This window comes from Temnothorax americanus, unplaced genomic scaffold, assembly GCF_048541705.1.
Source record: "Temnothorax americanus isolate GAGA-0224 unplaced genomic scaffold, ASM4854170v1 Scaffold7, whole genome shotgun sequence".
Taxonomy (NCBI): Eukaryota; Metazoa; Arthropoda; class Insecta; order Hymenoptera; family Formicidae; genus Temnothorax; species Temnothorax americanus.
The window spans coordinates 5,944,040-5,971,432 of record NW_027509792.1 but is presented as its reverse complement, the minus strand read 5'-3'; the positions used below and the strand labels follow the sequence as shown (position 1 = coordinate 5,971,432).

The 27,393-nt window shown below is 39.3% G+C and overlaps 5 protein-coding genes across 11 annotated transcripts; 3 read left to right on the top strand and 2 right to left on the bottom strand.

The window, feature by feature from the left end:
* The first annotated feature begins 148 nt into the window (after positions 1 to 148).
* On the top strand, positions 149 to 17,495 carry Posh (SH3 domain containing ring finger posh). Of its 3 annotated transcripts, none has more exons than XM_077421879.1 (14): positions 149 to 1,291; positions 1,371 to 1,485; positions 1,573 to 1,671; positions 1,761 to 1,897; positions 1,975 to 2,101; positions 2,192 to 2,500; positions 2,678 to 2,982; positions 3,062 to 3,405; positions 3,498 to 3,700; positions 3,794 to 3,936; positions 4,412 to 4,579; positions 5,430 to 5,543; positions 5,659 to 12,120; positions 17,435 to 17,495. In XM_077421879.1, exons 1-13 carry the CDS (start codon positions 813 to 815, stop codon positions 5,837 to 5,839), a joined length of 2,724 nt encoding a protein of 907 aa, XP_077278005.1. In that variant the 5' UTR covers positions 149 to 812; the 3' UTR covers positions 5,840 to 12,120; positions 17,435 to 17,495. The 3 variants fall into 3 exon arrangements, with proteins under 3 accessions (XP_077278005.1, XP_077278004.1, XP_077278007.1); XM_077421878.1 differs by having other exon boundaries at positions 150 to 1,291; positions 3,059 to 3,405; XM_077421881.1 differs by lacking the exon at positions 4,412 to 4,579 and having other exon boundaries at positions 154 to 1,291; positions 3,059 to 3,405.
* Positions 12,130 to 13,479, bottom strand: LOC143906091 (uncharacterized). Of its 2 annotated transcripts, none has more exons than XR_013259443.1 (2): positions 12,992 to 13,479; positions 12,130 to 12,627 (listed from the first exon to the last, which is right to left on the bottom strand). XR_013259443.1 is itself a non-coding variant. In XM_077421897.1 (2 exons), exons 1-2 carry the CDS (start codon positions 13,366 to 13,368, stop codon positions 12,592 to 12,594), a joined length of 372 nt encoding a protein of 123 aa, XP_077278023.1. In that variant the 5' UTR covers positions 13,369 to 13,479; the 3' UTR covers positions 12,130 to 12,591. The 2 variants fall into 2 exon arrangements, 1 of the variants encoding a protein (XP_077278023.1); XM_077421897.1 differs by having other exon boundaries at positions 13,033 to 13,479.
* On the top strand, positions 17,485 to 19,953 carry L(2)k09913 (transmembrane protein 53-like lethal (2) k09913). 3 transcript variants are annotated; one of them, XM_077421893.1, is made up of 7 exons: positions 17,485 to 17,685; positions 17,773 to 17,878; positions 18,003 to 18,134; positions 18,226 to 18,498; positions 18,663 to 18,931; positions 19,004 to 19,181; positions 19,251 to 19,953. In XM_077421893.1, the coding sequence occupies exons 3-7, from the start codon at positions 18,045 to 18,047 to the stop codon at positions 19,389 to 19,391; spliced, it is 951 nt and encodes a 316-aa protein (XP_077278019.1). In that variant the 5' UTR covers positions 17,485 to 17,685; positions 17,773 to 17,878; positions 18,003 to 18,044; the 3' UTR covers positions 19,392 to 19,953. The 3 variants fall into 3 exon arrangements, with proteins under 3 accessions (XP_077278019.1, XP_077278018.1, XP_077278020.1); XM_077421892.1 differs by having other exon boundaries at positions 17,488 to 17,685; positions 17,773 to 17,866; XM_077421894.1 differs by lacking the exons at positions 17,485 to 17,685; positions 17,773 to 17,878 and adding an exon at positions 17,894 to 17,912.
* On the bottom strand, positions 19,752 to 22,602 carry Dbp45a (putative ATP-dependent RNA helicase Dbp45A). Its single transcript, XM_077421887.1, has 7 exons — positions 22,438 to 22,602; positions 22,083 to 22,317; positions 21,730 to 21,923; positions 21,013 to 21,357; positions 20,768 to 20,940; positions 20,314 to 20,669; positions 19,752 to 20,227 (listed from the first exon to the last, which is right to left on the bottom strand). Exons 2-7 carry the CDS (start codon positions 22,153 to 22,155, stop codon positions 19,944 to 19,946), a joined length of 1,425 nt encoding a protein of 474 aa, XP_077278013.1. The 5' UTR covers positions 22,156 to 22,317; positions 22,438 to 22,602; the 3' UTR covers positions 19,752 to 19,943.
* A 29-nt stretch (positions 22,603 to 22,631) lies between these two features.
* On the top strand, positions 22,632 to 27,250 carry L(3)02640 (porphobilinogen deaminase-like protein l(3)02640). Of its 2 annotated transcripts, none has more exons than XM_077421890.1 (6): positions 22,632 to 23,069; positions 23,655 to 23,727; positions 24,824 to 25,007; positions 25,582 to 25,852; positions 25,930 to 26,246; positions 26,389 to 27,250. In XM_077421890.1, exons 1-6 carry the CDS (start codon positions 22,998 to 23,000, stop codon positions 26,561 to 26,563), a joined length of 1,092 nt encoding a protein of 363 aa, XP_077278016.1. In that variant the 5' UTR covers positions 22,632 to 22,997; the 3' UTR covers positions 26,564 to 27,250. The 2 variants fall into 2 exon arrangements, with proteins under 2 accessions (XP_077278016.1, XP_077278017.1); XM_077421891.1 differs by lacking the exon at positions 22,632 to 23,069 and adding an exon at positions 23,121 to 23,321.
* The last annotated feature ends 143 nt before the right edge of the window (positions 27,251 to 27,393 follow it).

Here is a 27,393-nt window from a genome sequence, read left to right as displayed (position 1 = left end):
TGTGTATACATACACATATCAGCCTGCGTGCGCCGTGTGCAGGGCGAATGACTTTTTAAAAACGTGCAGTGAAGAGGGAGAGAAAGAGAGAGAGAGAGAGAGAGAGAGAGAGAGAGAGAGAGAGAGAGAGAGAGAGAGCGAGAGAGAAGCGGAAACGCCGCGGACGGAGGAGTCAACGATCGGGTAACGTCGCGGTAACGTCGCCGTCGGGCTCGTCGGCGTGGACGACGACGGCGGTGTCGCGGGTGCACGAACTCTCGCCGCGAACGGGATCAACGAGGCGCGCGATTGATCGATGCCGTGGCCGCGATGCGCGCCGAGGCCGTGCCGCCGCCGTGCGACGGCCGAGACGTTAATCAAACCGTCGATTGACCGAGCGAATAGGCGAGCGTGCGTATTCCGGATTCCGGGGGACGGGGCGGCCGCGCACCTTCCCTCGAGCGAGCGCGAAGGGCGGATAGAGGGATAGAGAGAGATAACGAGAGAGAGAGAAGAGAGGAGAGGAGGGAGAACGAGCGTGTAAAAGCGAATTGAATTCCTACGCTCGGCGGTGCCGGAACTGCAGCCAGTGCCGCCCGATAAACCATCCGTTTCTTTCTGCGCGACGGCGGATCGCGGGAGGGCCGACGAGAGAGACGGACCGAGAGGGAGAGTGAGAGGGAACAATTGGGGAGGGTTAGATGAAGGGAGGGAGTACGTTTCGATAGAGCGAGCGCGAGTCCGGAGTAGGTACGATCGAGGGAACGATCGGCGACCGATTGGGTAGCGCGCGTCGAGTCGAGAAGCCGAAGGATCGCCAGGATCGCCTCGCGATGGACGAGTGCATGCTGAACGACTTGTTGGAGTGCTCGGTATGCCTGGAGCGACTCGACACGTCCAGCAAGGTGCTGCCGTGCCAGCACACGTTCTGCAAGAAGTGCCTGGAGGAGATCGTTAGCACCCATCGCGAGCTACGCTGCCCGGAATGCCGCGTCCTCGTGGACGCCAAGGTGGACGACCTGCCGCCGAACGTGTTGCTGATGCGCATCCTCGAAGGGATGCGCAACGCCGCGCCGAAGAACCAGGCCAAGTCCGCTCTGCCATTGTCGAGGTCCTCCGGCCCCACCGCCGTCCCCCAACGGCTGTTCGGCGGTCACCAGGTCGCCCCGGCGCCCATCGTCACCGGCAATCTCGCGCCCACCATCGGCTCCGAGCCGGCGGTGCGACACTCCAATGCCGCCGCCAAGCAGGTACATCTGCACAACCAGGCGTACGGAAGGGCGATCTACGATTATGTCTCCAAGGTGCCAGGGTACGCATTGCCGTTCGTACGTTCGTGGTTTATACTTGCGCCTATTCTACTATATGAATATTATTGTTTGTTCCTGCAGCGATTTGAGTTTTAAGAAGGGTGATATAGTCATCCTCCGGAAGAAGATTGACAACAATTGGTACTTCGGGGAATGTGGCAATAATCACGGTGTCTTTCCTCTGTCTTACGTTCAGGTATGACGCGAGAATCTTGGAAAAATTGAATGTTTTCGTACACTGTAAATTTGAATTCATTGTAATTTGCTTTGTCGCAATTTTCAGGTGATGACGCCTTTGACACCGCACGTACCTCAATGTAAAGCGCTATACGATTTTAGGATGACGAATGATGACGAAGATGGTTGTCTAACTTTTAACAAGGTAGGGTCATATGTCTCTAATCACTCGCCGTTGATGTGTCGCCGGCACATATGTATAAACAAAATATATGAGTGTAAATGTATTTTTAGGGGGAAGTAATCAGCGTTATCAGAAGAGTGGACGAAAATTGGGCGGAAGGTAAACTCTTGGACAGAATTGGTATCTTTCCACTAGCTTTCGTCGAGCTGAACAGCGTCGCTAGAGCTTTGATGAAACTCTCGACCAAGTAAGTAGAACAGTCGATTGATACAGTTGCCGTGCTTTTTAAAAATGAATGTATACGTTAATTAATTTTTTAATCAGCGTACAGCCGGGACCGTCGAGGGTAGCCCCGCCAACTCCGACGAACGAAGAAACCACGCCGTTGATACCAACCGATCACTCGCGTAATGTGCAAACAACTAGCCAGTCTCGGCCGCACGTAGTACAGGTATATATTTCTAATGAAACCACCTACTCGATATAAGATATGTTTCGTGAGACATGTGTTTTGATATTATATTGCATAAATGCTGCACAGGTATCTGATTCTGTCTCAAACGTATCGTCTGGCGGCAGCTCCACGACCACTACTCCGAACACCCCCAACAGTTCGACCACATCCAGCAGTTCCAGTACTGCCCCGAGCAGCCCTGGGAGTCCCGCGACGTCGCCACCCGCGGTCGGCAACAGGCATAACGTTAAACGTCATAGTTTCACTGCCGTCAATACAGGTCATCATGCACATCCCCATCATAGACATAGCGCTGAAATACTTAGTCCTCCGGTAGACAGTGTCGCTAATAACGCCAATAATAGCGGAGGCAATGAGCCGTTTTCCTCCTTACAAGTAAGAAAACCATGTTTTTTTTCTGACAATTCTTTTTCCGTATGGATAGCTACATACGCGCGAACTGCTACCTCGCTCAATGTATGGTTCTCTATCGCTTTTGCATTTTAACATCTTTTCTTTCTTTTCCTTTCGTGAAATTTATGCTGAATTTGAATGAATTTCTTTCTGTTCTAGACGAGCGGTAGTTGTACGGATCATAATCTTCGTCACAGGCGAAGTGGCAGCAGCGATCTCGTTCTCGCCCAGGCGTCGCAAAATATACCCGCTGGTCAGACTACCGGCGCATCCGGCGCGACGCATTTACCTGCGGCATACGTAGCGTTATATCCATACAAGCCCCAGAAAGCGGACGAGCTTGAGTTACGAAAGGGCGGGATTTACATGGTGACGGAACGCTGTCAGGACGGATGGTTCAAAGGAACGTCCAATCGTACTCAGAAGTGCGGGGTTTTTCCTGGAAACTACGTTGCACCTGCCAAGTACGCATTTACCTTTCAATCTCTGTCTCGCGGATTAGCCTGATCATTCGCGTTACGTTCTTCGATGTATTTGCAGCAGATGTCAACGCGGATTGTGCCGTGGATCTCCAAACTCACCGAGCCAACATCAAGGTTCGCCACTGTCGAACGCTCCGTCGAACGCTGAGTCACGTTTGGCGGTGACATACACGAAGAGCAAGGGTCCCGCGCCGCAGCCGTATAATCCTCGCACCCTACCGCCGCCTGAATTACCGCCGCGCGCCATCAGCCCATCCACGACGACTGTGTCTTCGTCCTGGCACGGCGCCGCTCAGTCGAATCAAGGACCGAATCAAGAAACTAGTCCGCCCCGACACAAGGACCAGAATGCAGCTGCCACCCCGCTCGGACGCAGTCACAGCGCGGTGATGACGGCAAATATTCGTAAGTACTTAAAATATATCGCGTTGGATTATGCTTTTTGTTGATGTTACAATTATGCCGACACACACACACAATTATGTGTTCCTTTTCAGCTTCCCCCGGTAAACAAATCGCCGTGTCGTCGTCGCTACAACCGGCAGCAGGTATCAATAATGCTAATAATAGCAGCGTTACTATCTCAGCTCCTTCCTCTTCCGTGAGCGACATGAATAGAAGCCCGAATAATACTCTACGTGTAGCAGGCGGTATCGCAACGTCGAATGCAGCTGCGACAGCGTCCAGAACCACGGAAAAGGTATTATTCCTGCGACAAGCCTTTATACAAGTACTATATTTCTTTAATATAGTAATAACGTTGTTTATATGTATATCCACTTATAAATTACAGCCCAAGGAAAAGAAGGATAAATGCGTCTCTTTGATGCGGCGCTTGACCAATATTAAAAAGTCTAAATCGCCTCCACCTACTACGTACTCGATGGATAATCCTGTATTCGACGACGGTAATTCCGTCAATCCGATGCACGTTCGGTGAGTACACAGTTAATTTATTTTATCGCGAACTTATGTGTCTGTACAATCTGTATTATAATCCAGAAGTCGAGAACAACGTTGATCTGCAAATTGCACGTTCTGATAATCGATCTTGTTTGACATATATCTCACCTAATCCTGCTAATTTCCGTATGCACATACATGCATTATTATGTACATTACGTGTTCTTAGATTGTCAAGCAATTTGTATGAATGTTTGTCGAAGTGTTAGTTTAAATGTTTAAGTAAAAGCGCTACTTTTTTCTTTTTGTTTGTTAAGATTGTTGCATGATCGTTGCATCACCAATAATTATGCACACGTACAGAATAGATTAATAGGTGGCTAAGCAGCCACCCACGAATAATATTTACATCATCATGCTTTGTGCAGCATGACACAAACTGCACGCCTTGAAATGTTTCTCTAATATTGTGTTGGGACGGGGTGGGTGGGCAAATTGACAATCGCAGATCGGGGTCTTGCCCAAGTCAGTTGCTACAGGTGGTACCTACACAGGAATTAAACGCTTCAAACAGCCCACACCGCTTAGGTCCAGGCTCTGTGCAAGGGCACGTCACATCCTCACAGAGACTGAAATACAAGGAGAGACCCTCCTTACCAGTGTCAGTAACCCAGAGGTTAGTCGTTTGAAATTCTAAATAAGAACCGGCCTCGAAATTCGTGAAACTCCTCTGCGCGCATATTTTGCCAGCTAGTAGATAAATTAGGATTATTCATGAAAGGGAACAATCGTTTTGGTATTGGAAAAGCTGCGACGTTCTTTATATTTTACGACAATTAATAATACAATTGTAGCATTTGTTTACTTTTATGAAAGTGCAGGATGACATAGATTATTCGACGATAAACTGTCCTAAACAAAAATTAATATTTTTTTATTTTAAGCAGTCATTTCTTAATTTTTACGGCGAAGACACACTCCATGTGTAAGTCAATATATGAATTTGAGAATTTTATATATAATTCGGTTCCTTTTTTTTCTTTTTTTTTATATTAGTGTTTGCAATTTATTGCGAGATAGAACTGCATTTCATTTCAAGGTAAGCTTAGAAATGTCTAGATTTATACAATTTATTTTGCATTGTTGCGTAATTAACAATATATAGATGTTTTTCATACATCACAAAATTATAGCACACTCTTTTGCACAAGGTAAACTTTTATAGTTAGAGGAACATTGATTGCAGATATTTTGCATGTTTTAAAAATTCCCAATGTGAACTGTGATGAATCCATTAAATGTTTACCGTTTGTTACATAGTTCTTTGTTAATAATTCTCTGTGCAAAATGCAATAATTTAGATATATTTCATTTATTTATGCTTGTGTGATGCTGAATCGTCTGGTATATAACGTTAGCATATCATACATTTTCTATTCATATATAACAAATTGCCACAAATTACCGCAATTCTCTGTATTAGTAGTGACAGTCTTGTTACATGTAGGCTCTTTACTTCCATCTAGATCCAATGAATCCGGTGCAATGGTATGCTCAACCGTTGGAAATCATCATCGCAAGAGTAATTCTCTAGACGCTGGAATGGGAAAGCAAATGAAGCAGCAATCGTCGCGCGACCGGTAGGTATAATGTTTGTCTCTCAAATTCCCGAGTTCAACTTTCGTTAACTTGCGCCCGTTAGTCGCAAAATTACAACGTTCCTCGTCGTTTCATGATAATTGTGTTGGATTTCAGCACGGGGTATAGATTCCGTTGTATCGTACCATATCCGCCTAATAGCGAGTTCGAACTGGAACTACGCGTGGGAGATATAATATACGTGCAGAAGAAGCGCGACGACGGATGGTACAAGGGTATGCAGCAGCGTACCGGTCGTACGGGGCTATTTCCGGCGAGTTTTGTGGAGGCTTTCTGAGACCCGACGCAAAGTCGCCTAGTGTTAGAAACTTGTATATGACTTGGCCTTTTGTGTAAGTATTTACACGACACATTCGGATTCGGGATTACGCCGGTACGGCGTATTTGTCGTTGGTTTTCTCCGCCGCTCTTCGGGATATTATCGACTTCAAAGCGACTAACACATGCACGCGTATCACGCATGCTGTATCTCGAGCTGTGCAATGTGTTTAGAGCCGTTGTGCGAACTTAATGGGCCATTAATTAAACGTGTTGTAATAAACGCGCCGTGTAAGTGATCGACGACATGTCGAGTTAATAAGTGCATTCGCGCGGTGGGTGCAATAGGAAATTTTAGCGCAAAACAATTATGCGTATTTCGCATGTAAATATGTGCAAAAAATGACGAAGGGTAGTACATAATGCTGAAAACTACTCGGAATTTATACTGCCATTGGTTATGCGTAACTGTAACGAGATAACGAATTCATTTTTGCGCGACGTTACTGCCATTTGCGATCGTAAGGGAAGGAATATCGGTTTTCCGTTTTGAGCTACTGATTTCAAACTTGCTATCTTTTTCGACATGCGCGCAATGTATAAAAAAGATTAATATGGGTTGTGTAATAATCATGCTTATGCGCGTGAAGCCATGACACGTAATTAAAAGTAGAATTATGGAATAAACGAAGAGGAAAGAAATTGCGTATGGAGAAAAGAGGATTCTTCTTAGAAAAATCTAAATATCTCGGGGGGCGGGGGGCATACGCACACGTAGACTAATATGAAACAATAAGCGCAAACGCGACAGTCTGTGCGATGATACGCTTAAATTTGTACTTGCGATTGTCTGGATGGGACCGTATTTGTATATGTATAGGTAATCGCTAATCCAACTAAAAGTTGAAATTCCATCATTTTCGACTTTAGCGAGATTTAAGCGTATTATTGCACGGATATTTATTTTATCCTGAGATATTTAAGATTATGGATCTGATCCATATTTATTGTCAGTCATACCGGGCTTTATATAATTTTTCTCTTTCTTAATCTGCCATTGTAGACGATCGGCTTATTTGCCACCGATAATTTATTATGCTTGTGTATCGAAAGTTATATTATACGAGAGCACAACCAGTAATTTTATTATTGACATTCAAGACTGGACTACGTTTTAAAATTGTTGATCGAGATTAGGTGAATGTATTATTATATGTCTTTTCTTAGCGGGTGTATTCATTGTACACCTCCGCCGTGAAAAGGAAAATGTTCTATTTTAACGAACAATTTGGATTGTTATAAGTAATTTAGCTAAAGTATTTAGAAAATGGCCTTGATACGCGCAATGTTGATGTATTATTATATACTTTGTATACATCATTTTATAACTCGATTTATAACTTGTTTTCTAATTTATAAAGTCACACAGACATCCATGGCATGATGACGAGTTAGTTATTTAAACAACTAATTCAGGATAAATAGGAAAATATCCAATAAATTAAAGTGCTTCCATTATCTGATTGCTGATCAGTACGTAGATATAAATTTTGTTACGTTCTTTATATTTTGTATTATTATTCTTCTATTATTCTTATTAATTGTACAATTTTGCGCAATCGGTTTTTATAAATCTTTATACATATATCGTTAAAAGATATTTTATTGATTACGATTATCATTGTATTAATTATACTATCGTCTTTTAGAGTTTATGATTAAGTCGCGAAAGTGTACCTTATTTCGATATGTTATTCAATAATGATATACATCAATTGTACATACATTACGCGTGTATAAATAGAGAAGTATTATTGTACATACATATTCGTAATGCTCAATTCATTAACATTCATGCATAAGTAATCTAGCTAACATTTACATATTCGAATTTAGACATGTGTATTGCACAAATCCAGATGTAAACGAGAAACTTACACATGTCATATTCGATCGCATATGTATACGCGTACGTATATATCCTGGGGATATATATTTATATTAATTATGAACATTTAATGGCACATTTGTATATAATTTTATTGTAACTTGGTATATTATAGAAGTTTGCAGATGACCCGTTATCTGATTAGAGACAGAATCCAATGTACAACGAACAATATAATGTAACGATATAGAGAACATTGCACAGTACACATTATAAAGACGAAGTCACAAAGAGATAGTTCACTAGACAACGGAAGAGAAAGTATTCTCTGCAGCACTTTCTCTTTCAGAATTTTTATCATTAATTGTATCGATGAGTTGTTCACTCAATGCGCATTACAACATTAGTTCTATACTTTTCTAATGGATTAACATGCAAATTGTTGTAAATATAACAGTGACACCTGCAAACTTTTATGATACGAAGAATTTCGTTGTCCTCATTGAAATCCAAAGCAAACAGATATCAGAAAACGACAATTTACAATCACGCAATAATTGCAAAAGGGGTAACGAAAAGCGTCCATCTCTGTCATTTGAGGTCAAGGAAAGAACGTTGACTGTAAATTTACGAGCGGATAATTTTCTGTGGCCATCAAACTAGAGAATAAAACCTAGAAGGATTAGCGTAATTGGTAAGAAATTACACGAATCTTATCGACGTTAACGAAGTCTACGTTGTGGTACGAGAAAAGTGTGACTTAGAGATTCTGAACGTCTATATTCGTGTAGGGAGAGATGTAATTTTATAGCTATTCGTCCGACTGGGAAAGGTGGCTGGATATATTTTTTTATGTCAGTCACTTGAGCGCGAAAAAAGTGAACGACCGATCGACCATAGGATCGAATTTAATCGAATCTAGAATTATAATAGTCAGAAAAAAGAAAATATCTCTTACACTCTTATGCGAGGGGCCACACTGCGCATGCTATAATAAATTTGGCAGTCTATTGTAGCGCGATATTTAGAAATCGGAGAAAGGATAGGAAATAATATACGTGAGATATATATATATTATATAAATATATATACACATATTTATATGCAAAGAAACTCGTCTATTTGTGTTCATGCGGATCATTGGAATCATTATACCGTATCTTATACAAATTATTAATGTGTCATACGCACAATATATTTAATGTTTTGCATTTCGATCTTGCATATCCATCTCCGACGAAGAATATGAATTTTCAATAACGGCTTGTTTTTTTTTCTTTTTTAATATCCCTTTCGGTATATCACCGTGGCGATTAAATTATACGATTGAATTCCTTATGTCATACTAAAAAAAAAACTGCGTAGAAACTATTTATACACAGGCATACGTATGTGTGTTTTATATGACGTACACTTAAGTAATTTATTATTAATGGCTTGTAAAGAAGGTACTGCTAAGTTACGGGTGGTATATCAGATCGGCTGTAACGAGAGAGACTAATTAGTCGTCGCTACTTTATATCGCGCGCAACACAGAATCAGACGTGACACGAGACGCCTGTAAAAGATCATCCTCCGCGTAATTATGTAATCGTTGATTTAACATTGTTGTGCTCGTTTGTTTTTGCGTAAGGCGTAAGAAGAGCCGCAAGTGTGTACGAAACGCGTTCACAGTCACAGTAACAGTCTTAAATCAATGAGAGCGCGCATGCGATGCGATTATAAAACCATCTCTGTCTGTGGATTGTAAATAAGTTACTGCGAAATCTAGCGTTTCCGCGACGTTACAGTAAAAAGAAAAAGATCATGTCGGTAAAGCTACACTCTCGTATACATAGGGACGACGACCCTCCTGCGTTTCGCACGAGGTCGGAATCTGTCTAGATTGCAGAACAGGTACACGTAGCGTAGGAATGTAAGACAAAGATCCGAGTCAAGAGCCTTCGTTTAGACCAAATGTGTTTCTAGCACACTTCTTTCGTAAGGGGAAACTTAGAATAGTCATTATATACCGATTACTACCTTTACACGCTACTTACGCTACTCGGTATTTTGTCACTAACGTAACGATGTTCCAACAAGTCTATGTCGATGTCGTGTCCAAGCGTAATTTACACATATACATAGGTACCGTTTAATATTTAAATAGCATACGAAAACTGTAATAAAATCCTTCACGTGGCTACCACAAATGCCCGGGGTCTGTATGTGTGTGTAACCCAAATCAGTCATTTCCGTTTGTCGTGCTCGCGAAGTCGATTCGATATGACGATCCATTATGTTAATAATTATTTCAGAAAATTAGAAATCGACTAATTTCACGTAATTAAAGAGCTTATTGGAACTTATAAAAAAAAAATACGTATTTATTTCTTTTTCAATATAGATTAAATTTATGTGGTTCCTTAATTGCGCGAAACCGATCGATGTGCTGAATCCTTTAAACTGCCGCAGACAGCATATAGGAAGTTGAAGCCTTTTACGGTCTTTATTGTACTATAGAGAGCAATTTCGACGGACATGCACCGAGTCTGTTCTCCAATGCTCTGAAGACTGTTATTATACGTGAAGATATCTAAGTGAAAAAGCATAATATAAGCATTTCAACTAATAAAATGTCATATTATAACTTAAATTAAAAATTGACGTGAGATATTTTATCGGTCAAAATGTTGATATATATATTATGTTTTTATCAAATAACTGCATACATAGCCAGCCTTTAGCATACATCGGATCAGACTAGTGCAAGTGATCTAATTCGCTATTGCTACAGATACCATTATCACCGCTCTTCTCATTACGTTTATTATTATCTCGAACATTGCGAAGATAGTGATTTTTTTCTTAAAAAGCTACGTTTTTTTAGCATACACACACGGCAGAATGTTTCGTAGCAATATATTAATGAAAGCTTAACAAAAACAATATTATATCTCAGGAATGGCTCTGAAATAAAATCGGTAATGGTATCATCATTAATTTACTATCGTACTTGGCCATTTTATTTCGCTAATGTCATTAATTTCAGTCTTTCCCCGAATTACGGAGAAAATGCGTGTGAATTCCGTTTTTTCCGCGACGTCCGTGTTTATTTGACGTTTGCTACTCAACGATGCGCATTCGTGCCGGCTACTTTAATGCAACAGCTGGTCGTCTTGATGTAGAAGCGCTTCTTTGCACGCGAGCGTATCAATTGAGCCCTGTCGGGAGTTTATTAAAGTTATTTAACACGGTCCTTTTTACGCTCCGATGCACAGTTAGATGCTTCTATCTGGGACGCAGCGCGCGGTGTATTCTATCATATTCTCTATCCTCCATCTCCGTATAAATTAAATAAATTTAGGTATATTTTACATATATAAAAATTATATAACAATGATTATATATCCACACAGCGTGGAATGCTGTCTGGATAATATAATAATTATACATATACATCATTAAAAACAAATATAATGTTTTGTATTACAATATGTATAATTAACATTTCCAGTCACAACAAGTGAATTTCTAGACGAATGGTTTGCATTCTTTGAAACAGAAATGACGCTAAAACGATTTCGAAAATGTTGTTTATCCTAAAATGACTGGAATATTCATCAACACATTCGGAAACAGCTGTTACGCAAGATTAATGAACCTGTTTCCGAACCTCCGAGAGTCGATTTACATGTGCAAAGTGATTACCGTACGTATATATTCGTAACATTCCTCGCCCATCTACGCGCGGTAATAGAGTTTATATTATACGCAATTGCACGATGTTAATAATTCCTCTCTGAGGAATAACAACATTTGCAAACTCATTTGAATATTTATCTTTGCACGATAAGACATGAACTGCTGGAAAAGATAAAAAGATGAGGGTCGATAGTTAAGAAGAATAGTTATTATATCTCTGTTAGCCGAGTCCTAATTACAGTTGTGTAACAAACGATTTCGGGGAGAAAAACCTTTTCATTTTTTCTATGTGCAACATAGAGAGACAAAAGGTCTAATATTACAATTGAAAAGGAAGTGATACAACACTTAGGGGAAGTCTCGAGGATATTAGAATTCTTAAAATTCTACGATGGCGCGTCGCGGAACGTAACGGTATACACGTGCGTGTGCGACAGCCCGACCGGCGCGGCGCGGCGCCTGAAATCCACATCGTCACCGGTGACTCAGGATCTTGAGGATCTATTTAGCAAGACGTTGCATGCCGGAGGCTGGGCATCCCGCGCGAAAAAAGAAGCGTCATCCACGAGACGCGCGGCGTGCGTCGGGCGCAAGTGCATCAAAACGCAGCGCGGCCGCCGCGTTCACGTGACGGGCACGCGACAAAAGCCGTCTGGACGGCCGCCCGTCTGACTGGCTCGTCAGACTCGGTCAGACTCGGGTGGATTGCGCGAAGCATCGACCGGAGTGTAAGTATAATTTAAATAAATCGTCGCGTCGGTCCGTTCGACGGTCGTCGTTAGAACGCGCGTTTCTCGTTTTGCGAGGGCGTGGAGGAGAAGAAAAAAAAAAGAGAATTGGAGTTGCGCGAGAGTATGAACGTCGACGCACGTAGCGCGACGTAATTTTACGGAAGAACGAGGAATGCCCGGGAATGCGTTTTCGAGCGTACCGTGCTTTTTGCGCAAATCAGACAACGCCTTAGTTGGCAATGTTCAAAATCGACATAAGGCGTCTTAAGGGGTTAGTCTACTCGAGAGAGCCAAAAACAGGCGAATTTTCAAGAATTAATTTCAGACGAAGTATCGGTGATAAATGAATGTTTTTTTTTTATTTTCTTTGTTAAAGTTTCGAGAACATGTCCAAATTTTTATGCGTTGAAAAATTTTAAAATGGCGATGAGGCACCCCTTCGCGCGCAACCATGTTTTTTAGAGGTGGTCAAACGGTGTACATGGTTTCTGGAATGTGGATGGTCTGAAACCAAAAAAAAAAATATAGTCATAAACTATATTGTATTGTCTACGGAATGACGAAGCGTTTTTTCTCTCCTTGTTTTTGGCGTCAAGAAAAAAATTCCTGAATTTTTTGCTGCATTTTTGGACTCAAATTACGTGTTATTATTATTAATAATTATTGAACAAAATATTATAATGATAAAATCGTTCGTCATTCCGTAACTACTATTCCATAGAATATGTGTACCAAATTTGAAGTCGATTCATCGATTAGAACTCGAGATATCGTGTACACCGTTTTGAAAAACATAGTTTTGAGAAAAACGCGTTTAAAGTTTCGGTACTAATTTTTTGAGTGAAAAATTGCATTTTAAGCGTCTTACTGTTAATCAGCCATTCCTGCGTCATACAGTAAACCTTCTACCTCGTAAAAATTCTCTTCGAGAGCCGATTGTGCTATTCTTCTATTAATTCTTTCTTGTTTGGAGGTCTCGAACGACCGCTTGTCAGCAATTGCAATTCGCAGCTCATCCGCTTTATCGCACATTTCGACGGCATTTGGCCCAATTTGTAAGTTCAGGACGTCCATCATTTGTAGAATACTCTCGTACCCGTGATTAAAAATGTTTGCTGCAAAATACGATGCCACTTCCACGGTTTTCGCGCCACTAAACACTCGTTTCAGAGCAAAATGATGCAATACTGGCATGCTGTCTGTTGAAAATACTTCTGACTGACTATAAAGTATTTTTAACGACATCTGTTGGTGTCGTTAGTTTATTAGAGAAATTCAAAATTAAATGGTAAATCGTTATGTTGTACCCGCCGAACAGGTAACGATTTGCAGCAGATAGGCGTTTCGGAGCACTCCGGAGCGCTTGGGTAGGAGCTCGAAATTTCAATGAAAACGAGTTCTGGCAGGTATAAGACCTTTTGTCCCTTATTCTAGAGGGTTCAAAGGATTTTTTAAGCCAATAAAAAAAAATCGATTTTTTGACCATTCTCGAGTAGACTAACCCCTTAACGTAATTGAGATGTTTTATAAGATGACGTTTCGAAGACGTACCGTCTCATGTCCCGATTTTGGACATTGTGTTATCCGGGCGCTCTCGTTTACGGCGCGATTAAAATTCTATTTCGATAGAAATATGTGTACATTATTACGTTATGTTATTCTAATAAAATCGATTGGAATGAGGCAATGTTTACAGCGAGAGATTTTATCACTGCGTTTCGATTAACTTTTGTCAAATAAACGCTTCAAGAATGTATACATAAGTATTTCTGCAAGCACATCTCTATATTCTTGCACAGCATCATTATAATGACATATTGATAAAAGTGCGAAAATATTAATGTTTTCGTCGCTGTCACATTCAATTAATTTTATATTCACATTTTTACGTGACTCGATAAATTTCGAAATTTCAAATTCATCGAAATAAATTTTGCGCGTAGTCTTAAAGGTCACAATTCAATGTTAAATTATTTATAGTATCGAACGCGTTTTTTTTTTTTTTATGAAAATATTATACAAATTGTCTCATCATTCAGTTTCTTTTTTTCTTTTTAGCTTTATATATATATGTAAACGCCGTGTCTACATCGTTACAAGCAAAAATTGTAATGTAAATTAAATGTAAAAATCATTTCATTCGTTTTAAATATGTGAACGTTCTTCCATTGTCTTGATCATTGTACTTAGAAAAACGTGAGACTGAAATGTTTGAATGCGTCTTCTATCATGATTTTTACGGAAATTTCCGCGTACTCGTGTTTATTTCTGCTTCGTGAGAAGTATCAACTTTAAGTAAAAATTTAAATGCGATTTAAGTGTAATACATCTCATTCGTTTTAAATATGCAGTTATATAGATTTAAAATGAGTATTTATCGCGGTACGCGTGAAGAATATTAAGAGGAGACCGGATTGAAAAGGGCAGACCCTCTTTCGAAATACTGCACCATTCAGCGTACTTCACGTACGTCTTATTCTCTTTCTCCGCTTTGCGTGCGTTCGCCACTTAAAGCCCATTGTTCAGCCGATCTATAATTCGCGAGCTTCAAAGTAGAAATCTGACACGCGTTTCTTGCGCCGCGTATCTCGACGCTCTATTCTTTTATACCGCGCGTATATTATTATTATCGTGTATTACATCGCAAGTAGAATTTTCAAGTTTTGCTCGTCGCGAACGCAGATGTGGAAACCTCGGGAGCCAGAGCGGCGCGTGCGCGCGCGCGCGCACCCCCGGGAAAAAAAATAAGGAATCCGGTCGTGTGTACGTCGCATATGGGCATGGGCGCGTATGGCGTTATGCCGTGTATGCCATATTGTAATCTGTTGTAGTCTCGCGTCTCGCGGCGGAAAGACTTCGTCCCGCCGGACGAGATCCACTCCGAGAGCGAGCGAGCATCTCAGCGGCAGCGCGCGCGCCGCCGTCGGGGGTTGACACTACCGGAACCCGTCTCGTATTGTAAAATAGATATAAATTTGATAAACACTCGCAACGGGTTTTATCCAGCCGCTGGACCGGCTGGACGAGTTTAGGCTATTCTACAATTGCGTAAGCGTGGTCGTAAGTGGTTGTAAAAGTGTTGTACGGCGTGGTTGTAGAGCGGTACTGCGGTTGTAAAGCGTGTTGTGGAAGATGGTTGAACTTCATCTTTCACGACTACGCCAGATGTGAACGTAAGAGCCAACCAATCAGAGTGCTGTTACGCGTCATCACGCCGCGCGCTGCTATAATTGTTTTTGTCGAAATAGTAAATACACGTGATCCGAACCGAAGACCGCTATAAAGATCTCAAGAGTCAAGTTATAACATTCTTCCTCGGCATCCGAAAGTATTCTTTTTTTCTATTGTAGTGTTTTTGGTACGTGTTCATCATGGAATACGAGGAAAGTGCTCAGTACGAGGAAGATGAAACTTTTTTAAACTTATTATCGTGTAGAGAATTGATTGGGCTGGTGAGAAACAACGAGTTATTATGGAAAAAACGATGCATTTCACACAAAGATCAACAAATGAAAAGTTTGTGCTGGACGAGTATCGGAAGTGCCTTGACCTCTGTACTTTCCGCTGCACTCTGATTGGTTGCTGTAATCAAGTTTACAACGTATCGTTACTTTATTGTAGACTGAACCGTTGTACAACATTCACGACTACTACTCCTACTCCTACAACCTTACGCTTACGCAATTGTAGAATAGCCTTTTGTCGTCGGACCTCGGACTTTACGCGTCGAGTCATCACGACAACGGATAACGATATAGTCCAGTCACTATGTACAAAAAAACGGATTATAAAAGACATAATTCTGACCCAGGATTTTTCTTTTGGGGGGTGTTGGGGGGCTCAAGAAAAGCTTAATCTCAAGTTTTCGACCTCTGTTTCCCGCTTGCTTTTTTTACGGGAGTAAAAAATGTGAAAAAATGGTTTTTCCGCGATAACTCGGTTTCTAATAAAGTTACAAGGTCGAATCGGAGCTCATTTTAAAGCTTTTTTTACGCTCTACAAATTATGTCGTATGACATTTTTACGTATGATCGATTGTTTTCGAGACATCGAACGAGAAAGGGAAATAAAAAAGTATGAGAGAGATATATTTAGTTTTTTCTTTTTACTCATTATTGTCGTCCGAATTTGCAAAAATGCTTCAAATAAAACTTGTAGAGCGTAAAAAAACCTACAATTTTTATTTGTTATTTATTTTATTTCGTTGAAAATTACGCCTTGTAGAGCGCCTCAAAGTGGAGAGTCGTCGTCATCGCGTTAGCGGCGCGTTGGTTACGTCGATACGCGGCACCGAACGCTTTCGCTAAGATTTCCGACTTCATTGACGCAAATAAGTAACATAATAGGTGTTTTTTATAGGATTTTTCCCGCTCTACAAGTTACGTTCAGTGATATTTTGGCGTACGATCGATAGTTTTCGAGATATCGAAAGAGAAAAGGAAAAATTGAGCATTTTTGTTCGTTTTTTTCTATTTTATCGTTTTTCGCACACGAATCTGTATAAACGCTTCAAATAAAACTTGCACAGCAATAAAATTCGTAAAATGTTCTTATTTATTACTTTAATTTCGTTGAAATTTCTATATCGCACTACGCCTCAAAGTTGCAAATAAATCTTGCAAAGCCTGAAATTATTGTAGCTATTTTGAAACCGTCAAGTTTTCTTAATTACACTTACCGTTTCATTGAAGAATACATGAAAGCGTGCAGTTTTATATCTAAGTGACAATATTTGTGAAGTAAGTTTATAAAAAAGAAATACTTTATCGCTGACGCGATGGCGACGACTCTCCACTTTGAGGCGCTCTACAAGGCGTAATTTTCAACGAAATGAAATGAATAACAAATAAAAATTGTAGGTTTTTTACGCTCTACAAGTTTCATTTGAAGCATTTTTGCAATTTTGGACGACAATAATGAGTAAAAAGAAAAAACTAAATATCTCTCATACTTTTTTATTTCCCTTTCTCGTTCGATGTCTCGAAAACAATCGATCATACGTAAAAATGTCATACGACATAATTTGTAGAGCGTAAAAAAAACTTTAAAATGAGCTCCGATTCGACCTTGTAACTTTATTAGAAACCGAATTATCGCGGAAAAACCATTTTTCACATTTTTACTCCCGCAAAAAAAGCAAGCGGGAAACAAAGGTCGAAAACTTGAGATTAAGCTTTTCTTGATCCCCCCAACACCCCCAAAAAGAAAAATCCTGGGTCAGAATTATGTCTTTTTTAAATGTACATAGTGACTGGACTAATATATTCACGATAAATTAGACGTGTCTGCACTTCTCGTGCCCATATTACAGCTCCCGTGCGCGTGTGCGCGTGCCTGGTTTAAATGGCACGTGTGTGATTTTGGCAAACCACTAGAGTCGTCGACGTTGTGTCGCAACTCGCAACAAATGGCGGCATTGATCAACGTTCCATTCCAATAACCGAGAGATTTGTTGCCTCTCGGGCCAGCCGTTTGACGCCTAGGCGGAAAATGCAAATCAGTAGCGGTGGAATTCGATCCTTTCGAAAGTTTCGAATCGACCCAGAGGAAGAGAGAGGGAAGGTAGGAAGGGGTGGGGAAGATGAGATAATTATGTCAAGTACAATGTACAATCGACAAACCAATCGTAAGGAATCGTTCATTACGCAGAGTCGACGGAAGACGGAACTATACTGAAGCAATAAACACACAGTGGTGTTCGTTCGATTTGCCTGCCAAGTGGGATCTTTGAGGAAGTCGACTGGTAAAAATTGATGTAACATTCAATTCAGTGGATTGGAATATCAATTGCGAGTGTAGATCTCGACGCTCCGCTTAGACTTTCGTTGCTCGTTATATTCCAAAAGTGACATAATAAAATTTTTGTTTTGTTGTTGTAGGTGTAAGGTGTACGAGAGAAAGGCGGCGAATTTTTTGTCACAATGATGGCCAGGGCTTTGTGCAATGCCTTTTCGGGAAGGCAGATTAGCTTGTGCGCGCAGTCACAGCTATTAAAACGTAACCCATACTTGGTAATACATTCTTCTATTTGCAATTGTTGTTATCGTGACATATATGTTAATCGTGCGTTCCCTCGTGCCACGTTTGCCATTTCTTTCGCAGGGTATTGGACAATTAGCACGCGTGATATCCTCGCACCATGTATCGAAGAACATTGAGTTTCTTACGCAAGATAATCGTATTATATCGTCCAAAAACGTTGCTCGGAATATAAATCTAGCAAACGATCGTCCTTTGTTGGTTATCCTCACTTGGCTGTTATCAAAGCGACGGCACGTCATGAAGTTTGTTAATTTGTACATGGAACAAGGTTTTGACGTGGCAGTGGTATCCCTTACACCTTGGCAGCTTATGTGGCCTGTGAAGGGCTCTAGAGTAAGTACGCGTGGTAGATCTGCTTTAGACAATTTACAATTTGTTACACGATTCTCTATGTATAAACTGTAAATAGAATTCTGTCCAAGATTCTGTCGCAAATCGTAAATCGTCCAAGATGGATTTTAAATCCGTTTGTTACAATTTTCGAAGTTTGTTTTCAGCTAGTGGCAGCGGATTTGTTAACTTTCTTAAAGCAAAATGAAAGTTATCAACAAATTCTGTTACACGGGTTTTCGGTAGGCGGTTACATGTGGGGTGAAGCTTTAGATTTGATAGAAACCAATAAGGATAAATACAATAACATTACCGACAGAATTGTCGGACAAGTGTGGGACAGTATAGCCGATGTCAGTCAGATCGCGATTGGTTTTCCTCGTGCGGTATTCCCGAAAAACACGATGCTGCAATCTGTGCTACAGAAATACGTAGAGTAAGCAACAGGGACAAAAGATCAAACGCCAAACAAATAAGTATCTCTAATTATAATCAAGTTACTTTTTAGATATCATATGAAGACATTCCATCAGCAAGCGACGCAGTATTACATTCGATCCAGTCAGATATTTCATACCACCAGTGTACGCGTGCCAGCATTACTGTTCATGAGTAAAACCGATCCTGTTGGAGCCGTAACCAGCAATTTGTCTTTGCGCGATAACTGGGAATCTTTAGGAATAAAGGTAACGCCTCGCGTTCGCTGGCTCATGAGAGAATCACGTAAGAGGAACGTATGCATTTATATGTTGCAGACGTACATGAAGATATTCGAGGAGTCGCCGCACGTTGCCCACTTCTACACGTATCCCAAGGAATACGTTGCCGAGCTCTACGCCTTCTTACAAAAATTAAACTTAATACAGAACGAAGAAAAGATTAGAGCGCGCCTCTAAATATCTTAAAAACGCGTTAATTCTCTTCGCACGTAGCCGTATGATACTATTTTTTTTAATATAAAGTTGCCTTTTCAATTATATTTTATTCCATACATTTGTAATATCCAGCACTTGCCACACAGACATGATATACATAGATGTAGATGACACATCGGGATAGATGGTTTTATAAATATTTAAATTTACAAGATATTTATATAAAACTTTGCGAGTAGCGAATACCAAGTTTAACGAAACAAAAATAAAACGTTAAAAACGTCTTCAAAAACGATTAAAAAACATACCTTGGTCACATATTTTTGTACATTTATCTTTGAAGTTATTATGCACTTAGTACAATGTGCATTATTACTTATCATTATTTAAATATAAATTGTAATATGGTTCAATTTGGGCGCAAGACACAACGTATTTTTACTTTTTTTTCTTCTTTAATGAATTAATACAACTGTGGTAAAAAGATAACACTAGTATTACTTATCATTGTATCACAAGTTATACAAACAGGCATAAAGTATGTTGTACATTTGGTGTCTTTTATTACATATATTATATATTAGGTTGTGTGTGTTTTAACACAAACCGCTGTGTCTCGAGAAACTTAAAATTTTCGTTTCTCCGCTCTTTTCTCTTCTCCTTTCTACGTTTCTTTCTCTCCTCCTTCCAGTCATCTATCACCTCATCCGGAGGTTGGCCTCCTTCGAATTCTTCTAAGATTAACTTTTTTTGTTTATAGATCTTTTTCTTTTCATAAAAATCAGTTTCATCCAATTTGATTTCCGCTTCCCGTTTTGCCACCGATATTTGCGTCAAGATCGTAACAATTTCCTTGTCTAGCGTCAATTAAGGGATGATCAGATGTGATTTTGAGCTATCTTTATTGGAAAAAAAAGGATCGCAAAATAGGACGTGTACTCACCGTCTACTTTGTATTCCGTTAATTTAGTACCTACGGCATCTTCGATCGCGTGCAATAATTTGATATCGCGTGGAGTTACCAAGCTTATCGCCATACCGTTTTTACCTGCGCGAGCTGTTCTACCGACTCTATGAATGTATTCCTTCGGTACATTCGGTATCGTATGATTAACGACTAATTCCACCGTGGGAATATCGAGGCCTCTCGCCGCGACATTGGTAGCGATTAATATCTGTACGTGGTTTGACTTGAACTTGTTTAGCGCTGCTAAACGTTCCTTTTGCTTAATCATCGCGTGAAGAGCCACGTTCGTAAATCCAACATCATTCAACGTCATTGATAATAATTGACACTGTCTAAGTACAACACAAAATAATAATATATTATTAGATATAGATACGTAATCTTTGAAGCATCTTTTATGTTACGTGACAAGAGCAATTGTATTCTTTACCGGCAAGTATCCGTGAATATCATGATGGAACCATTTTTATTGGTGGCGCGAAATGTCCTAATTACTTCTATCAGATACGAATCGAGCACATCCTTAGGACACAACACGTAACGTTGATCCAATTCCTTTACTGTGGCAATAGCAGCGTCATCTTTCTCTTGCCACGTAAAAACCTAGAAAAGTTGTCATTTCATTCCTGCTAGCCGTAATGTAACATAACGTACAGTTGTATTGTCGAGATATACCTTATCAGAAGCTATTTGCTGCACTTTGCCAAGAGCGTCTGTCATTGTAGCGCTGAAAAACAATACTTGTTTCTGCTTGGGTAACGCAGCAAAAATTTTCTTAAGCTGTTCATCGAAATGGCCACCGAGCAGTCTATCAGCCTCGTCCAACACTAAAAATTTGATCTTCTGCAGGGAGAACGTATCGCAACTGTCCAAATGATCTGCCAGTCGACCCGGTGTAGCTACAACTATATGTGGCTGTTTCGACAATTCCAATCCTTGTGCCACCATATCCATGCCACCAACAATCACACATTTTTTCAGGTTGATAGCCTTGCCAATAGCAGCAAACTGATCAGCAATCTAAAATAATTCCATTAAATGTAGTCAGATTTATTATAATTAACTGCAAGCACGGCTGTTTTGTACAAATATCAGATCGTTCCAAGAGAGTAATACGATTAATTTAAATAAACATAATAGAACTACTAAAAGTTCTGATCAATTAGATATTTGCTATTTCTTTCTCTCTTTCTTTCCATCTTTCTAGCAAATTTTTTATCCTTTGGTTACGATATACCATACATATACAATGCAGTACACAGTCAAAATTATTCTCTATTATTTTGAAGTATATAACATTACAACGTTACTTGTGAGACGATCTGACAAATCTCACAAATATAAAACAATTTATATAGCAAGTAACGACAAGAAGAAAGTAAAATTAGTCACCTGAAAAGCTAGTTCCCTCGTTGGCGTTAACACAAGAGCAAATATACCATATGGATCCTCGCATAATTTTTGCAAAACAGGCAGGGCAAATGCTAGAGTTTTGCCACTACCGGTCTTGGCGCAGCCTATGCAATCTTTGCCCGTCAGTATTTGAGGGATGCAATTCTGCTGAATCGGCGTTGGCTTTTTTAAACCTAAAACAAACAAATAGCTGTATAGTTTCGTCAATTTCGCAAAGTTTAACGTCCTGAATATTATTCGATACGATCATTCCTTGTAACTCTTCACAACCATTAAACATTTTCTGGAAAAATATGTTTCTTCGTAAATTATTTTTGTAGTAAATTACTCACCCATGGACTCGCATTGAGCGAGGAGCCAAGAATTCAGTTTCAAGTGCGAGAAATCTTTAACTTCTTCACTCATGTTGTTACTCCGGTTACTCGTCGATCCAAACTCATCTCAGAACTCATGCACCCCTTAGCACGTGTCACGTGTCATTTGTCTTCTTCTCTTCTTCTTACTTCTTGTGTTTTTTTTTTTGTTTTCCTCCTTTTAGGTTAGGAGCGTTGGCGCCTTCAACCGTGCCTTTGGGTTATAATAATATGTTTAATGTTAATGGCTTGTCAGGTTTTTTACATACGGTCAGCGTGCCCAGCACGTGTAATTTGTCAACGTAAAATCAGTAGCTTGTTTATCTACACTCACTATAACGCTTTCTGCACCTCTTCTGCTTCTTATGCACCAGCCATAGGTAATATACCTATCGACAGGTATTGCCCTGTGAGACGGGTTACCGACGGCACTTGTATATGGATGGACCGGTTCCGGACTCCGGAGTCCGGATTAGAAACCATCACTGTCAGTGATTGTCAGTCGCGTCTCGCGTCGCGTGTCGCGTTGCGTTCACCATGACGGCCCTATAGTTTGTCGCTCCTCCAGATCTTCCCTAATCAATTTCACATTCTGCTGCAGTGCCAGTGACTGTGAAAGAACGTAACTTTAATCCGACGCACATTATCCCCCCATCTCGTTTTTACCTTCTTTCTTCGCGCAACTCGCTCGCAAAAGCGCAAAAAGTTATTGAGGTTAAGCGCGCGGTTCCCCAGTGAAAGTGCTCACGTTCCTCGCAGTTCCTCGACCTGATTACAGTCTCTCTCTCTCTCTTTCTCTCTCCTTCACTTCCCTTCTCCAATATTTATCTCTCGATCTTCATGTCTCGTACCTAATACATTTCAAAGCTATACACGCGATCGACTATATCTATAATGTCCGAAACGTGGACGATGGACAACGATAAGAAACGTGACGTAATCAAAGTTGGATCTCGAAAAAGCGAGGTAGGAGGTCTGCGAACTTTCGCTTTTCCGTCCGATAGGAAAATGTAGTTTATGGGAGGCAGAGGAAAACCGTGGGTCGCGCGAACAGATGTTTCTGATATCGATCGACGATCCTCGTATGAAGTTTCCTAACGTCCGTTGCGCTCATCTCGATCGCGTTTTGAGCCTGTAATCGTGTAATTATTACGTCAACAATGATCCCCGTGCTCTTTCTGCTAACAACTGACTCTACACGCAAGTCATTTCTTATGGGTGTGACAATTGTTAATTTTATATAATCAATTGTTGTGCGTCTTGACGGTGCTCGTCCGCGCTCGTGCTTCTTTGCGCGAGATTACTCAGCGACTTTTTTTATTTTTTTTTCTTCGTCTGACGATTTACAATGATTCGGTATTTAATCGTTTTCTAAATAATTCTCATAGCACTATATAATTTTGTACATTACATATTTTATTATTGCAATTAATTTGCATATAATTATATATATTTTTTATTGTATTTTATTATATGGCTTGTTGATTTTTACATTGCAAATAAGCGTCTTTTTCTATCTCGGTGAATAATGCATTTTTTAAACTGTTTTAGTTGGCCTTGATACAAACCAGACACGTGATACAATGCCTGACAGAAGTTCATCTAAAAAAAGAATTCGAAATAGGTAGGCAAATAGATAGATAGATTTATTTAATTTCAGCTATACAAAGCCATGAAATGGACTTGGTTTACAATATACCTTAAACACACTCATACCAACTTTTTTAACTTAACGCGTGACACTGTTAATTCCTTATTCCATACTTTTTTTAATTTCTTCTAGAAAAACCACCCCTTAAACCCTACACGCCTAAACCCATAATTTGCACGTTAAACTCACACCCTAAACTCATGCAGTAATACTTGAACTAGTCCGCTTCGGCAATATCAAGCCAAGAAACGGACATTATTCACCTATACACACACACACACCTTCTTACCGCAACGCGCAACAACTAATATTTCCTATATTTCTTTTATTTCTAAATTTTTCCCAAATCTCCTTTAGACTCATATCTCGCTTTGTCTCTAAAATAACATTCCTTACATCCTAAAACTTATAAAACTTGAATTCTAAATCAATGCATATTCTCTCTAAACTTTATAATCCAAAACCTAATTCTCTCTTTTTCTTTATCCCTACCTTTACCTTAATATTACAAATATTTTCCTGTTTTTCAATCACATCTTAATATATTAATAATTATTTACCTTTACTTTCAAATATTAACGTAACTCTCTCATCATAATAAACTTGACTAATAACAAATCTCTTGCTACCTAACTAATGCTATCCTATGTCCCCAGCTTTTCCAAACTCATCACACCTCCCTATATGCACCTAAATAGGTAGGCAAATATGCGTATGCAATATCCAATGCAATGGCACGCATCATTGACTGTTCAGTTATTCTCGGTGTAACTTTAATAAATTTGAAGAAGTTTAAGAGTTTCGATTTCACAATTTCTCGAATATCGTACGTGATAATCTCTCGGCTTCTTTTCCTCCGTTTGACTGCATATCACTACATACGCATTTGAAGTACTTGTGATAAATATAGCTTTCTCACACATGTTCCATGACTGGCATATAATGAAGTGCTCTTTATCTTATTATATTTATTTGTCGGCAGAAGAACACGTATATATATATTAAACTGTATATGTATTTTTATATGAAATTAGAAACTTTTTATTTTATTAAATCGTAATCATTGCAGTAACGATGGATACTAAGGGGGATAAGATTCTGGACAAGTCTTTACCGAAGATCGGCGAGAAGTCCCTGTTTACCGAGGAGCTGGAGCTAGCTTTGGAAAGTGGTCGCATTGATTTTGTGGTGCACTCATTGAAAGATTTGCCAACGACACTGCCGGCAGGAATGGCCCTAGGTGCAATATTAAAGTAAGTTTTTTTTCTGACAGTAAGTTTGGAACTTTGAAAAATTCTAGCTGTTCTGTCATAAATTAATTGTAATATTATATTCGTCTGGACTGTCTTGTTTCTCCTTAGCAAGTGCTGACTTTGCTATTTTGCACATGCCACTCTGCTCCAAAAGATGAAGACTCCATTTAAAATTTAAATGCACATACGCGTGCTATCGTGCTTGTGAAAGAAACATCTGCCCGTAGAATATTCTCTATTGATACTCCAAAACAATACGGGCTTAAACTATATGCAATGTCAGTCACTTGCAACATGGGAATTGCGACCTCGATTGCTTTATCGGGATTATCAATTCTAGTTAACTTTTAAGCTTGTCATTAAAATAAATATGATAATTTACTTTCAAGTTATTTGTTTAAGCTATTAAAATAATTGTACGATAGTTGTACGGATCTGTGTATAAATTTTTCACTTGCAAAAAATAAATTCTTCGTGAAAAATATCCGATATTTATATTTTAAATATATACATTAGACTGTAAAAAATTTGATATTAATATTTATCAATGCCAATAGACAACGTATTTTTGTAGACGTGAAGACCCACGCGACGCAGTGGTTATGTCGAAGAAGTACAAAGATAAGACATTATCGTCATTGCCAAAGGGTAGTGTCATAGGTACTAGTTCTTTACGTAGGTCCGCGCAATTGTCACGGAATATGCCGCATTTAAAGGTAGAGAACATTCGCGGTAACTTGAACACGAGATTGAAAAAACTAGACGATGAAAATGGCCCCTACGCCGCGATAATATTAGCTGCTGCCGGTTTAAAAAGAATGGGCTGGGAAAACAGAATAAGTCAGGTACGATGATCTTTTATCTCGCATTTAACTTTGGTATTCTGTAAAATTTGCTTGGATTAATATACGTACTCTTCTAGCTTCTGGAACCCGAGGAAGCTCTTTACGCTGTCGGCCAGGGTGCATTGGGTGTTGAATGTCGAGAATCCGATTGGGAAACACGTTCTCTCTTGGAATCGTTGTTCGATTTAGAAACCACATTGAGATGCGTATGCGAGCGTTCATTTCTAAAAACTCTTGGTGGCGGTTGTTCCGCACCAGTCGCAGTGGCTTCATCTTTGAAAAAGAACGAGTTGACGATTACCGGTGCTGTATGGTCTCTAGATGGTCAAACTTTGGTTACCGATACTGTGAAAAGCAAATTTTATTTACCCAATGATGATGGTGAGCCTCCTCGGTGAGTTGAACATGATTTTTATATGTTTAGTAATAAGATTCGCACATGTTGATATCGACTCTATGTTACCAATGTATATTTTTGAGCACAATGCAAATTTTATTAATTTTATATTTAATTTCTTTTTTTTTTTTTACAATAGGAAATGCCCATATCAGGAACCCCGCCTTTACTGTAGCGTTGTTCCCAATAAAGTAAGCAGTATAAGTCTTTTTGCTGCAGAACAGCTTGGTATAAAATTGGCCAACAGTCTTATAAAGAAAAATGCTCTCGACGTAATGTCACAAGCTAGAAATGAAGTCTTAGATTCAAAATAATTGTGTCAAATATAATTTGTATTTTGGTTCCTGTGGCTGCAAATGTGCGCTTAGAATGTATGTTAATGTAAAAATAAGTGACAATTATCAATAATTCACCGATCGATGCCCGATGACTGTGGATATCCATCGTACATTTCTACTTGTACATGCTCAAGATGGAAAACTTGATTGAAGTACAAATCGTATTGTTTTTTGTATTGTTACTTTTCTGAGTTCTGCTTTTGCGTATCTCGTACACCATTTTGTTTATTCTATTTAATTGGTAAAAATAATTGTAATTATAACAGTGAAAAATATTGGAAATAATCATATAATGGTATGTAATATAAATCACTGAAATTCTTATATGATGTATGGTCTGTTTTGATTAATTGTACGAGTGATGTAAGGATTATATGTTCAATTTATTGTTATACAAATAATCCATAATTATTGTTGACGAAGCAAATATTACATAGATATTTTACTCCTGAAAATATACAAGGTATTAAGCAAGAACATTTATATAATTTCATAATTGGGTTTTCCGTCTATTATTTATGCATATAATATATATATGCCGATCATGAAGATGTTTCTTGTGTAAAACACTTTGTGGACATATAATTACAAATGTGGGGAACTATAATAGAAAAAATTTATACATAACATTATTATATATAAATAAAGAAGTTTTATATTTTATCTCGACCATCTTATTTCAAACAGAAATTTAATGTCAGATCGCGCACAGTAAATATCTATTTTATTTCTTCAGTTTATGTTTATTTGATAGAATTTCAAATATATTATGTATGTATAGAAACTATTTGTTTCTTTTTTTTTAG